A 14,552-nucleotide genomic window follows, 5' to 3' on the forward strand; every position below is an offset into this window, starting at 1 on the left:
TAAAATGGTTTACTTTTTGCTCACATCTTGATGCATGCTCAATCATCCAGGTAAGTAAATCTCCAAAAGTGGGAGAAACATTTTGTCACTCATCCAAGTGACTTCTTTAGTCTCAGCTGACTGCAGGTTTCCCCAATCTTATAAACCGTACATTTGCATAATGACTGAAACCAGCCCACTGAAGGAACAATGGGCTGGGAGGTCAGTTCCTTAATCATAATTATGAAAATTCTCATGACCATTGATCAACAAATACTGATCAGAGCTCATTGATCAAAGACCACTGATCAATGGCTATGAGTACCATTCACAGAGAGTTGGGGAATGGCTGCAATCCCAGCATTGTAAGATGGTGACAGATGTACCCTTAGGCCCCCTCCTCGATTCAGAGATGGTCTTTCCCTTTTCACGTAAATGGCCTCCTTGACTCCGCGCTCAAACCAGCATTCCTCCCCGTCCAGGATGTGTACATCCTCATCATTGAATGAGTCCACTGGCCTGTGGGTGTTGGTCCACCAAGTTAATGTGATCCGTGAATTGTGGTACGTCCTGAGATTTCGTCACTCATCCAAAAAGTCACTTGGATGAGTAATGAAACGTTTCTCCCACTGAAAACGCTATGTCCAGATGAACAGAATCAACTATCAGAGTTTTGCTCACATCATTTTTTTCTCTACACTTACTGTGTCCTTATTTATTTTACACTCAAGCATACATTACTAATAATACAAGCACATCATATAATTACGTCAGCAGTTTCTTCCCAACATTACTAAAATATTAAAGATCGTGATAATACTCTGAAGGAATTACAGTTGCTCCAATATCATGTATTTGCCTGTTTTTTTAATAATTTGAAAAAAATGTTTTATGTTCGCAAGTGCATAAATATCTGAAGTTATATGGAGATGATTTGTTGTGGTTTTTCTGCAGCATGTAATTAAAGATTATTTTCACATTGTCTCAGAAAAGCAATTAATTTTAGGAACACAGTAAACAAAATAAACAAACAAACACAGAAAAACTAAAGCATATATTTACATTGGAGAGACCAAACAGCCACTTCATAAACACATGGCACAACATAGAAGAGCCACCTACATGGGATAAGACTCTGCGGTCCATCTGCATCTTAAGGATAAAGGACACTCTTTCGAGGATGCCAATGTTCACATTTTGGACAGAGAGGACAGATGGTTTGAAAGAGGAGTGAAAGAAGCCATCTATGTCCACTGTGAGCGACCATCTTTGAACAGAAGCGGTGGTTTACGACACCAACTCTCTGCCATCTATAATCCAGTTTTGAGATCCCTTCCCAGACGCCTTAACGCCCACTCACACCCTGGGCCATCTGACCTCAGGAAATCACATGATAGGGTAGGATTAGTTTTCACAATGAGCTCACCCAAAACCTTGGCTGATTGTGACCTACACCCGTTTTCACACTTTGGCTCGTGTGATTAGGTAGAGGATCATTAGGGGGTCCATTGTCCCTCTTGGAGGCTTACTCCCACAGGGTTTAAATCTGGGACTCTCCACCATTTGACCCTAGAACTGAAGAAGCTTCCCGGATGAGAGGTGAAATGTCTTCAAGCAACTTAAAGAAGTCCAGACGCTTTTCTTTCCAAGCTCCTTAGACTACGATGTTCTAGCTTTACGGAGAGTTTTCTTAAAAGCAACAAACTATTCCTCCAGACTAAATGATGATCTTCTAAATTTGTGACACGCCATTTCCTCTCCAGCTTATGAGTCATCTGCTTTAGGCTACGTGTTTGAGAATTATACCACGGAGTCGGGTACTTCTGATTTGAGGCCTTAGTTTTCACAGGAGCTACAGTATCCAGAGTCGTATGTAGTGAGGAGGTAAAATTATTAACAAGATAATCGACCTCTGTTGGGGTAGCGTTCAGATAGCTGCTCTGCTCTGCGTTGGTATTGAAGATGATAACAGTGGGTGGATTATATTCTTAAACTTAGTTACAGCGCTTTCAGAAAGACATCTACTGTGATAAAGTCTACTCTCCACTGCTGTGTAACCAATTATTGTAAATGTTATCAGGAAATGATCAGACAGGAAAGGGTTTTCAGGAAACACTTAATTGTCTAAGCTGCATGATAACTAGAGATTAGGGGTGGGTTTTGATAATCGATTTATCGATTAAAATCGATTCTGGCTTGGATAACGTGATATTGATTCATTAAAATCCTGAATTGATTTTTTTAATATTAATTTATTTTGCCCAAAACGCCAGAATCTCAGCTTAAACCTCGCAAAATTTCAACAACCACAAAACAGTAAATGAGAGCAGGTACACGGATTCTGCACAAAGATGTAAACACAAAGCGCGACCCGCGGATCAGGAACAGTGAGATGTTGCCTTTCTCACCCGTCGGCACGGACACGGTCGGGGCTGAAAGCCGACAGTGCGCTGATTCTGATGTTTCGGCGGGTCCGCGCTCTGTGTTTACGCCCTTTTTGCAGTGATTCTAAAGCTGTTAGTTTTATCTCTCTCCAAACAACACTGACTGAACCAGCAGCAATATATTCCCTTTTATTGTTGTATAATTAGTGCCCTTAACCTGATGACATATGTGGTACTGGAGAGCAGGTCAGCCACTAATCAGAAGGTCGGTGGTTCGATCTCAGGTTTGATCTTGCCAAATATCCTTGGGCAAGATACTAACCCCGTGTTTGCCTACTGGTGGTGGTCAGAGGGCCCAGTGGTGCCAGTGTCCGGCAGCCTCGCCTGTCAGTGCACCCCAGGGCAGCTGTGGCTATAATGTAGCTTGCCATTGCCAGTGTGTGAATAGGTGAATGACTGAATGTAGTGTGAAGCACTTTGGGGTCCTTAGGGACTGAGTAAAGCGCTATACAAATGCAGGCCATTTACCATTTAGGTATGTTCATCATAGACCACCTATTGTTTTTTTCATTTAGACAATTTGTCATGAAGCTTTAAAATGCAGTTTGGGTATAAAGTTTGTCTCTAATTTATTTAAAGAATATTGATGCATCTTACCTTCAACACTAAGCCAGCTCTCTGGTGATTCTCCAGCATCAGCAATGCTACATTTGTAAAGTCTTTCATCAGATTTGGATACAGTGGGAGTCATTATGTTTCCTGATGAGCTGCTCCCAATGGAGATGCCATTTTTGTAGAATTTTGCAGTGTAGTTGGAGTTCACATCCTTTTTTCTACAATGCAAGGTCACATTTTCTCCCTGCATCACAGGTTGGACAGGAATCTCCAGGATCACATCGCTCTCTAAATCTAAATGACAGATAACAATTTTGTGTCAAAAAGTGATGTCCTTTAAGTTCTCTTGAAATTGTACATACATGGATGCTTAAAAAAATGACACTGTGCATTACTGTAAGTGATGTACTGAACATAAAAAAAACTGGATGGACTAAATATGTTCTAACATCTCCATTTATCTTTTCATCACTCAAATCACTCAAAATCAAATAAAGACTCAAAAATACAGAACAAAATAGTTTCAAACTTAAGGTTATTGCATATGTGCTACTTCATGTGTATTGTTGTCTTTATTTTTTCTGATGAACACAAATGTATACACATCAAGCATCAACACTTTATGAGATTTATTAAATCTATAACATACACACACACTTAGAAATACAACACCATGAATATTTAAAAACTCACTATGTGTTTGAGAATCACTGAATTCAGCAACTATAACCAACAGCAACAGAACATTTATCACTTAAAAGATTGAGAATGACAGTTTAACATGTTTTTAATGGGTTTTTCCCCATCATAAGTAATAAGTCCTATGCATCTATTAGTGAGCAGTTACAAATTTCCATAATGAATACATGCAAATACATGGGCACATTTTGGATATATCAATTTGCCCTTCAGTTCATCCATGTATTTTTTTTTTTTTTTTTTTTTTTTTTTACAAAAGGCAAGGTCAGTACTCACAAAGTCTCATTGTAGGAAATCTGACCTCCATGTTGTCTTGCTGCTCACTGTGTGAGCATCAGACTGAAATGAGGATATATTATTTTGAAGGAACTTCCTCTTCCTGTGGTTTTTGTAGTGGGCGTTTTTTTTCCGGCAAAATTATCCACACCCACCACCGCGCTATGCATTCTGGGATATGTTGGGCCACAAAGTCTACATCGCTACGTCCTTAAAATTCAGGGAAATGAAGGACGCATTTGAGGGCCGCATTTCGAGTAGCCTTCGAATTGGGACAGCCTTCATCGCGTCGCGGTGACGTAATCGGCCTTAAAATGCAGCCTTTAAGGCTGCAGACCCTGAATTGGGATACAGCCATGGTTTCATTTCAATCACATCTGATTGCATAAAAATGTTTCTGCAACCTACTGTATGTTCAGTTTCTTGAATTTTATGTTCGATCTAGATTTTGATCATTCAGCCTATTCTTTTAATTAAGTTCTCAGTAAAAGTACTGTGTAAGATAGATAGATAGATAGATAGATAGTACCACCCAATTTCAGTGTTACTCACACATTGGTTAGTCATTCTCAATGATCACCAGTTGTGTATAGTATGGAGTTTGGAGACCCCTGCATATTGTTGTTAATATAACATGGAAACAATCAACTCATTATTACTTTAGAAGTCCAAAGAGAACTGAATTAAAGAACTCCTGTAACAGGTATGTGTGGGACTGATGACAAGTGACAACAGCCATTAATTCGGGTGATAACATCTGAAATGAGTGAGTAGTATGCACTGACTGATTCAGTGCATTTTAAAGCAATTATATATGCAAGTATGCAATTGCTTATATAACTGCTTATATAATACAAGGAATTATATTCAATTCCTTGAGTTTTTGTGCTTTGTATTACTTTTCCCCTTGTTGTCTTGTAAATGTATATTGTCTGAGTCTACCCTTGTCCTTTGTTATAGAGTGCCCTCTTGTTTTATCTTTCCTTGCTATTATTTGGATTCCTAGCACTTCCGTTAAATGCATTTTTGTGATTTGTTTCAGTATTTAAGCTGTTGTTCTGAGTTCATTCCGTTTCCCATGTCCTGTGTTTGGGTCCACAACAGGCCTGTCATATAGCCCTCATATAATAGTTTTCTATGACATTTTGTCTCTATATCTGTATGTACTAGCACTGTAATCTTAAAACTATGATTACATCAGCTGACATGCATCAACATACATTTATTGAGGATAGCAGAAGCTATTGCAGAATACACTTGGATACAATATTGTGCCTGCTATTCAGTACAGTAGCAGTAAATGAATTTTTACGAACAAAAAAAGTGTTACCTGTCATTGACAAATGTCACTATAAAGTTAACAGAAAGAGAAGTACTAGTCTACTTTTTTTCTACAGTGACAGAACATACAAGAATGCAGTTGCATCTAAGATGACTGGTGTGCTTTTCCAGTTTGTTGGGTAGATTTTGACTTCGCATGGTGAATGTTTCTTTATATTTCCATAATCCTGGAAGTCCCACCAACAGAAACTTGGACACCATCAAAAAAATTACACCAATGGTGTGTACCATACTAAGCGTACTGGACTTATGAGTGAGTTCTTCTAGACTTAGACTTGGAAGATTAGAACTTTTATTGTCATAGTACAGTTGCTTGCCCAATGAAATTATGTAACAAGACCACAAGGTGTGAATGTAAAAAACAATATACAAAGGAAGAATATAATATTATATATATACATATATATACACACACACACATACGCACACACACACATACACATACACATACACACATACACATATACAAATACACATATACACATATATATATATATATATATATATATATATATGTATATATATATATATATAATAAAAAATATATACTATTAAAAAGTTATGCAATATTGCTTAACTTTGAGAGAGAGAGAGAGAGGAACACTATGTACACTAGAATATAATAAATAATAAATAGGAACTACTATGGAAATTGCACATCTGAGCGGAAATGGCACATCGGGAAAAAACAACATATTGCACAATGGAGAAAAAAAAAAAATACAATAATAAATACCAAGTACTGCTCACGCTCTTATCATATCGGGTCATGTCTGCGTCTTATGGTTCCTGTTTTACTTTGAAGAGGTCTTGTGTTCTGTGTTCATTGTTTTAGGTTCACATTTTTTCCTGTGATGTCATCACGCCACATGGTCATAGGGACACATGTATCAGCTGTGTCCCCATGTGCTTCCCGTCCCCTCGTCACCTCCTGTGTATTTAAATATCACAACCTTTCCTCAAAATGAAATACTGACATTACAGAATGCATGGTTTTATACTAAAATGGCAGAGAGGATAAAAAAAATGTGGTTTTAATGTTAATGGTATAATATAATGGTATAATAAGTTAATGGGGGCATTTTTGTACACGTAGGTGTCAAGGAGTATTCGGCACTACAAAAACAAAATAATGCAGTGAAATCAGTTTTGTTGCTGATGTTTGTCCAAAACTTTAATCACCACCAATGTCAAGTGTTTTTTATTGTCATTTCAGCCATGTACAGTGGTACAGTACAGAGTGAAATGAGACAACATTCCTCCTTTTTGGAAAATAAATTATTTGAAAGCTTGCCAAAATATATCTAATCACATAGGATCACATAGGATTGTCCAGGCTGAAAGATTTTACAAGAACAATCTCAGTCCACAGGCTATAACACAAAGGCTCTCTGGCCTTAACTACTAATTGCCTGGGTACCTCCTCTCTGTGGAGAAACAGCTCTACACAGAGGTGGTACATAAGGCTGGAAAGAGGGTAGGACACGCCCACACAGGCAACACAGCCAGTAAACTCTAAATGCTCTGATATGACATATCAAACAAGGTACAGATCAATGATTAACAGATGAGGTCATTTCAGTGGACTTTGACAGAGAACTGACTGCATCCTGTGACTGTGTGGGGCAAGTAGGCTTTAATAATACTTTATATTTCATTTAAAATGATTGATAGGGGAGTGATTGGTTGCATAAAATGCTTTTAATCATTTGTTCAATCTGTCCAAACCTTTTAGTCTGTTGTTTCTACATCTGACCGAGTGAATATGGAGTGTCACGGTCCTGGGTCGGTGACCCAGTGTTTTGACTTTTGTTTTATTATTATTATTAATCCGTGATTTCATTGTGGTTTATGATTACTTGTGTTTTGGTTTGTGTTTTGTATGTCATGTCACTGTTGTCTCTGTGCTCCGTGGTCCCTTTGTTCAGTGTGAAGTCCTTGCCTCTGTCGTGTGTTTCCTGTTTTACTTTGACGGTCCCTTGACCCATGGCAGTGTTTCTAGTTTTACGCCTCCCCGGTCTCGCCTGTTTAATTAGTGTCATCTGTGTTTCCCTCCTGGCCCTCATTCCCTCGTTTACTTCTTGTATTTATTGTCCGTGTTTTCCTCCAAGTATAAGTACCCTTATACTCGCCTGTGTGTTCTGTTCACAGTTTTTCCGGTTTGGTTTTATTTTGACTCGTGCAAGCAATAAAGCTGAGGTTTTTTGAGTTTAAGTTTTACATCCTGGAGTCTGCTTCTGGTTCCTCCCTTCCTGCCTTCTGCACACAGACCTTGAAAGGAGGGTGCAAAAGTGCTTGAAGTCATATGTCATATGATCTTGTGACTGGAGAGCTAAGGGAAGGTAGACCACAGAAAAAAGTTGATATAAATGTGTATATAAGATATATATGAGAGTCATAATATTTAATATATTTTCTCATTGGTACATCTGATATGCAATATAATAATATATAATAATATAATATTTTACAAATGAAGTATCAATATTATATAAATATGGCATAGGCACTGCCACTCTGAGAGTGAATTATCAACAGCATATCAAGCTGACTGTGTGAACCATGTAGCCTGGACTTAACTGTTCAGCCTTTGTAGTGTTTTAAGTTGTTATACCCCTGAAAAATACATGTATAGAAAATTATAACTGAGAACAAATTCTACAATTTTAGCATCTGTGTCGTATAATCATCCAATTAAAGCTGCTGTCTGAAACTCAGGGACCGGGGGCCTCTTGCGGCCCACGTCACCCCTATATTGAAGAAATATAATGCAATTTGGCCCTTGAAGTCACTTTTTTGTTAGGGAGGATTTGTTTGTTGCTGAGTGCAATGTCCAAATACATTCTTTCGACAAAAAAGCAAAGAATTGTGTATATGAGCAGAGAGTACAAACATGTTGAGGGATTGGCTCTGTTGGTTCAATGAGAGAGGTATTTGTAAAGAAAACTATTTTCACTAGCAGTCAGAAACTAATGTGTACACTTATGTCTGCATTTTTAATTTTGTTAAATACAAATAAAATTATAGCGGAAATGCTGCCACGCGTCTGGCCAGAAAAAGATTCGTTTTCAATTTGTTTATTTGGTAGTTGACACACACACACAATGACAGTTGCCTCAATATGTTTTATATGTCTACAATTGTGATGTGAAAAGCCAAATCATAATTGTTTATAGTGATTATTTGTATGATTAATGTGCAATTTCTTTATGATTTTTTTCATTTCAGTCTTCAAACATCTACAATGTTTTGCCTGAAGGATGGACGTTGCTGTAAAATGCCACTTGGGGCCATCTGTGTCTTTTTTTTTCATCACTCTATTTTTTTCTTTCAGTTTTGTGGAGGTAAATAAGTCTTATGTTCATGAAGTTACACAAATTATACAAAACATCGAAGTCTATTAATTACACAGATATTTATGTTATTGATTAAATATCAGCCGTTTAATTTATGTCATAGAGTAAAACAGCCAATTTAAAAGAGTTACATCACCTGGGCTTCCGAACCTTTTTTTTTAACATGTTTAACACATATTTGTAATCTTCCTTTAGGTGTGTCTCAGGTGGTTGGTCCATCTGACCCAGTTGTGGCAATAGTTGGTGATGACACTGTGTTACCATGCCATCTGGATCCTGCTGTGAATGCTGCTGATATGACAGTAGAGTGGACACGATCTGACCTCACACCCAGATTTGTGCATGTTTGGCGTGACGGCGTGGAGCTCGTGAATAAAAAAAATGAAGCCTACATGGAAAGAACATCACTACCCATTAACAACCTGAAGCTCGGAGACATTTCACTAAAACTCTCCAAAGTGAAACTGTCAGATAGGGGATCATACAAATGCTTCATTCCTGCCCTTAGTGGACAAGCTAGTGTTGAGCTTGTTGTTGGTAAGTGGAGATATAGTCTTTGTACAGAAAGCTCAAAATGATATCTGATGTTGGGAATCATCAGTCATTATTTAGTTTATAAAAAGTACAATGTTAGTAGTAAAAAATCATAAGGGTAAAATAAACATGTTATGCTGCACTATTATTTAACACATATATGCAAAAGAACATACAGAATAACACTAAAATCAAACCAGCAGTTTTGTAGGAATGGGGTCTAAAAGACACGTTGATGGTTTGGAGGAAGTAATTATTGAAGTTAACTCAGAAAGATCGATTGGAGAAAAAGAGTCTAACTTAACATCAATGGTACTAAGAGTAGCTGTAGATAATATTACATCTGTGGGATGATTATTGGTAATTTTTTTCTCTAATGATAAAAATTTTATTTGTAAAGAAGTTCATGAAGTCATCACTAGTTAACGTTAAAGGGATGGTTGGCTCAAAAGAGCTCTGACTTTTTGTCAGCCTGGCTACAGTGCTGAAGAGAAACCTTGGTTGTTCTTATTTTCTTCAATCAGTGATGAGTAGTAAGCTGTTCTGGCTTTGCGGAGGGCTTTCTTATAAAGCAACAAACTATTCCTCCAGGCTAAATGATGATCCTCTAAATTTGTGACACGCCATTTCCTCTCCAGATTACAAGTCATCTGCTTTAGGGTACGTGTTTGAGAATTATACCACGGAGTCAGGTACTTCTGATTAGAGACCTTAGTTTTCACTGGAGCTACAGTATCCAGAGTCGTACGTAGTGAGGAGGTGAAATTATTAACAAGATAATCGACCTCTATTGGAGTGGCGTTCAGATAGCTGCTCTGCTCTATGTTGGTACAGGGCATTGACGATGATAAAAGTGGGTGGATTATATTCTTAAACTTAGTTACAGTGAATGGGGATTTTGAAGGATGGGTTGATAACAAAGTCATTCCTGTTCCTTGAGCGGTTTTTGATGTGTGCAAAAGGAAGGAAATTATAATCTGTCTTTTGTCTTGTCTTCTTCCGCTCATCATCAACCAGTTATGGCAGATGGCTGCCGCTCTCTGAAGCTGGTTTTACTGGAAGTTTCTTCCTGTTTAAAGGGAATTTTTCATTCCCATTGTTGCCATGTTCTTGATCATAGGGAGTCATCAGTTTCTCTTTATTATTGAAAGGTCTCTACCTTGCAATATAAATAAAAATAAAGCAGTCGGGAGTGCATTACAACTGCTTGATTGTTTATATGTTAAAGAAGCCCCTAAATGAACGTCAGTACCTTATGTATTGACAGCAGGGCATTATAGAAGTTAGTGTTTTTAATGTCACTATTCAGTGGTTCAAATATGATTGGTGTAAAAGTAGTCAATACATTTCCCAGAATTTTAAACTTGGCTCTCTGGTGACTGTAACTGGTAGCAACACTAATGTGTTTTCTCTTTTCCTAATCTTTAGGTGTAGTTTCATCACTTATTATCACTTTAATGAGGAACAGTGAGGACAGCAGTAAAGTGGTGTTACAGTGTGAGTCTGCAGGCTGGTATCCAGAGCCTGAGCTGCTGTGGTTGGACGGTGAGGGAAACCTCCTCTCTGCTGGACCTACAGAGACCCTCAGAGGTCCTGATGACCTCTATACTGTCAGCAGCAGAGTGACTGTGGAGAAGAGACACAGCAACAACATCACCTGCAGACTCCAACAGAGGAACACCAACCAGAGCAGAGAGACACACATACATGTTCCAGGTAAAAAAAAACAAGTTATTTAGTTATATTTTTTTTGTTTGTCTGTAAAATTGCTGCAGGCTACTTGTTGATATTCTGTGTGTTCTCATTACAGGTGATTTATTTAATCCTCCATGTAGTTCTGCTGGTCACATCATCATAAGTGTTGTTGTGACAGTCCTGCTTATTCTTGCAGTTGTCTCTGTTGTCTGGAAATATCGTTCTAAACATCAAGGTACAGTTTTTTGACTAAAAATGAAAATAAAGTGACTAAAAAAAAAAATCAATTATTTATTAAAGAAAGACAAAATAATGTATTTCTGTCAATTTAAATGACTTTTTTTGTACAACAGGAGGAAACACAAAAATTTCCACTGATCACAGAGAGTGTCAGCCCCTCACTGAGAAAAAAAGAGAAGCACTGGATCTCACAGAAGATAGTACTGACACTGTCGACTTTGATATGGAACAAGAAAACCTCAATGCTTGGTTTAAAGATGGAATGGAAGACAAATTTAATTTGATAATGGTGGTTCAATTTTTAATGAGTCATAAATGTGACTTAGAAAATGATATTCATAAACTCAAACTGAAACTGCTCGAGCTACAAAAAAATGATGAAAATCAGAGTCAGCTGGTAAACAATATTGAACAAATAGAACAAAATGACACAAAATCTGACAAAATAAATGAAGAACAGGGTATGGAAAAAGAAACTAATTTTGAAACAATGAAGGAAAACCTTGAAAAAGAAATAGAGGAAAAGGAAACAGAAAGAAAATCAGTGTTGTATGGGGTTGATGTAATGACAGAGAAGAAGAAAGAGTTAGATAACACTTTATACAAAATTCATACACAGAGGGAGAAAATAGAGAAGAGGAGAAATGAAGTTCATATACAGTTTCAACCAGGCAATTCAGAGGCATAAAAGTGAACATTAAATAACGCTCACATTATTCGTTTAATCATCCATTTATCACAGTTAAAAAAGTAAGACATTTACAATCTCTAACACAGCACTACAAGATATATTTCATGGATGAAAGCAAATTCAAAACAGCAGCTATAGTAAAGACAATATGGATTTTACTTATTTCACAGAAGAGAGCCTGTCATCACCATTTTTAACACAACAGAAGAAATTGGTTGAAAGACCCTAGTGACACAATATTAAATGTACTTCAGTGTCCTCTAGTGGCCATATGATTTATGACAACTGCATATAAGGAGAAATGTGTTTCAGAGCCAAAAGATAGTTGCACTCTTTCAGTCACAAAGAACATTACAGTGTTATTGTTCCATTTTAATAAAATTCTAATAATAATATAAACCTAATATTAGATCATTTTACATATTTGGTGCCATGTACCACACATATACTTTTACTTTTGTTTTCTTTTTCTTTCTTTTTATTGTCTTTGTTCTTTTTTAATGTGCAAGTTATTTACATTTTATATAATAGGAGATAATAATCAGATTTCTGACTTTAACTTTGTCTTTCTAAATGTACTACAAGTGTGTATTTCTTTTTTGTTTGGTGAAAAAGAAATCAGTTTTTGTATAGGTTGTGTAAAAATATTAAACATGCCATTAAAATCTTTAAAATGTGTAAAAAAAAAAAAGTACCTTATCAGGAGAATTAACTTTATTTGCAAAATACATTTAGTAAATATACAACTACTATTAATTGTATACATTTATGGCAGTTATGATATGTCACATGATGGCTATAAGAAAAGTATAGAGTAGACATGAGAACAGAGTCTAAACACAGGCTAAGATAAATACTAAGGGAGGAAGGACTAAAATCACTAAGAACTAAAGAAAACCAAAACCATGATAACAATAATCAAATAATATAATTACAGAGTCTGAAACACAAATACTGGGTTGCAGACCCACTACCGTGACATCTCCTCCTCTATTGTTCTTTCCCTCTCCTTCTGTTAACTATCTTCCTAATTTCTCTTTCTTTCTCTTTGCTGTCTTCCGGTCCTGTAGCAGCGATACAGAAAGAAATAACATATTCAATAAAATTCTGTAAAACAACGTCAGCAATTCAGATGACACATTAAAATATGTCATTTTCCTTAAAAGGAACAGTCTTCGCTTAACTTCTTTGGTAGTGACATCAGCATGAGGCTCAAAACACAGTCAAAACAGTTTGCGGTCAAGAACAGCCCCTAAATGCTTTTAAGTCTTCACAAACTCAATATCAGCAGCTTTAATAATAGTAAGGTGATGAACTAAAAGAAGACTTCCTGAAATCAATAATCATGTCTTTTGTTTTTGACACATTTAATGAAAGGAAGGACTCATCACACCAATCCACAAAATCTTCTACAACCTGCCCATGGCCTGTCTCGTCCCCCACAAAAACACTAACGATCACTGTGTCATCAGCAATCTTTAGGATGTGTCTGTTAGTAACACTGCTCATTCGTGTACAGAATTAAAAGAAGGGGTGAGAGACAGCAACCCTGATGAGATCCAGTAGAAGAGGAGAGCACATCAGAATGTACATGGTTCACCTTCATGCATTGTGAGCTGTAAGTGAAAAAGTCTAGCACCAACTAATCAGACTAAGATTAAGCTTAAGGTGGTTATAAAGCCCATCAGCAAGTAAGGTGGGCTGAATTGTGTTGAATGTTGACAAAAAGTCAGCAAATAATAATCTTGTATGAGTGTTAGGGCCCTCAAGATGCTTACACAAGAAATGCATGAGTGTGACAACAGCATATCCCACACCTCTTCCTGCTGGAACAATGATAGCGTTATTCCAAATCGTAGGTACTGTCTGTAACTCTAGGGAAAGTGAAAGAAATGTGATGAAAAATCCCACTCAACTGATCAGCACAAGTTTTCAGTACCTGCCCACAGATGTTGTCAGGTCCAGGACTCTTAATCTTAGTGTGTCTAAAGACATTAACTACACCCCTCTCCTCAGTACAAAATGATGAGGGAGTGGTAGTCTTTTTTCTTAGTGTACTCGTCTCCATAAAACAATCAAGATTCTCAAAATAAAGATAAAAACTATTACAATTATCTGCCAAATGTTTGTCAGAGGTAAACCCATCTTAATAAATGTTACAGTGACCCTTAGTTTGTAGCCCTTAGATGGTTTTCATACCACACCAAGCTCTGTTAAGGTAATTACTACTCATTTCTGCTTCAATCTTATTTTTATATCTCATCTTGGTCTTCTTTATTACAGCTCTCACCTCCTTCCTTAATGTCCTCATAGTGGAAACGTCATACTCATTAAAATGAATTTTCCTTTTAAGAATCAGATTCTTGATGTCTTTGGAGATCTGAAGAATGTAGTGCAGGTCCAGCCACAGACTTATATCCCCCCTTAATTGATCCATAACACAAATCCAGCGTTTTGTTTTGCCTTGTAGGACAGGTGAAATATAATTTTTTAAATTATATTGTAGTGTTAAGAAATTATGTTCAGTGATTTCTTAAGATTACAATTGTTAAAATCACCTAAAATAAGAGAAGGAGGAGGAGGCTAGGGGCTAAGATCAAGGTAACACGGAGGGAGGTTAGCCAACTATCGGAGTTGCAGAAAGGCGCGATGAGGAAGGTGCCTAAGAAGTACAGGAAGCTGTCCATACGTGAGGCCTTGGAAACTGCCAAGCAACGACTCACAGCCTTGGCCAGCCGCTTG

General features: G+C 37.1%; 2 protein-coding genes across 3 annotated transcripts in view; one reads left to right on the forward strand and one right to left on the reverse strand.

Moving 5' to 3' along the window:
- LOC148103688 (low affinity immunoglobulin gamma Fc region receptor III-A-like) overlaps positions 1 to 3,228 on the reverse strand; it is a 39,179-nt gene extending 35,951 nt beyond the window's left edge. Inside the window, exon 1 of the mRNA XM_087832829.1 lies at positions 3,021 to 3,228. Within this exon, the coding sequence (XP_087688955.1) occupies positions 3,021 to 3,228 (208 nt within the window). The remainder of the gene's footprint in view (positions 1 to 3,020) is intronic.
- A 5,299-nt stretch (positions 3,229 to 8,527) lies between these two features.
- LOC102788983 (butyrophilin subfamily 1 member A1-like) lies at positions 8,528 to 12,379 on the forward strand. 2 transcript variants are annotated; one of them, XM_035915882.2, is made up of 5 exons: positions 8,528 to 8,638; positions 8,846 to 9,187; positions 10,613 to 10,900; positions 10,995 to 11,114; positions 11,233 to 12,379. In XM_035915882.2, exons 1-5 carry the CDS (start codon positions 8,539 to 8,541, stop codon positions 11,805 to 11,807), a joined length of 1,425 nt encoding a protein of 474 aa, XP_035771775.2. In that variant the 5' UTR covers positions 8,528 to 8,538; the 3' UTR covers positions 11,808 to 12,379. The 2 variants fall into 2 exon arrangements, with proteins under 2 accessions (XP_035771775.2, XP_087688938.1); XM_087832812.1 differs by having other exon boundaries at positions 11,076 to 11,114.
- The last annotated feature ends 2,173 nt before the right edge of the window (positions 12,380 to 14,552 follow it).

This window comes from Neolamprologus brichardi, chromosome 3 (genome assembly GCF_056152115.1).
Source record: "Neolamprologus brichardi isolate AB-2024 chromosome 3, ASM5615211v1, whole genome shotgun sequence".
In the NCBI taxonomy this organism is placed as follows: Eukaryota; Metazoa; Chordata; class Actinopteri; order Cichliformes; family Cichlidae; genus Neolamprologus; species Neolamprologus brichardi.

Coding starts and splice junctions, on each gene's coding strand:
- LOC102788983 (XM_035915882.2), top strand. CDS start 8,539: ATGTTTTGCCTGAAGGATGGACGTTGCTGTAAAATGCCACTTGGGGCC. Junction 8,639..8,845: donor TTTCTTTCAGTTTTGTGGAG/GTAAATAAGTCT, acceptor ATCTTCCTTTAG/GTGTGTCTCAGGTGGTTGGT. Junction 9,188..10,612: donor TAGTGTTGAGCTTGTTGTTG/GTAAGTGGAGAT, acceptor CCTAATCTTTAG/GTGTAGTTTCATCACTTATT.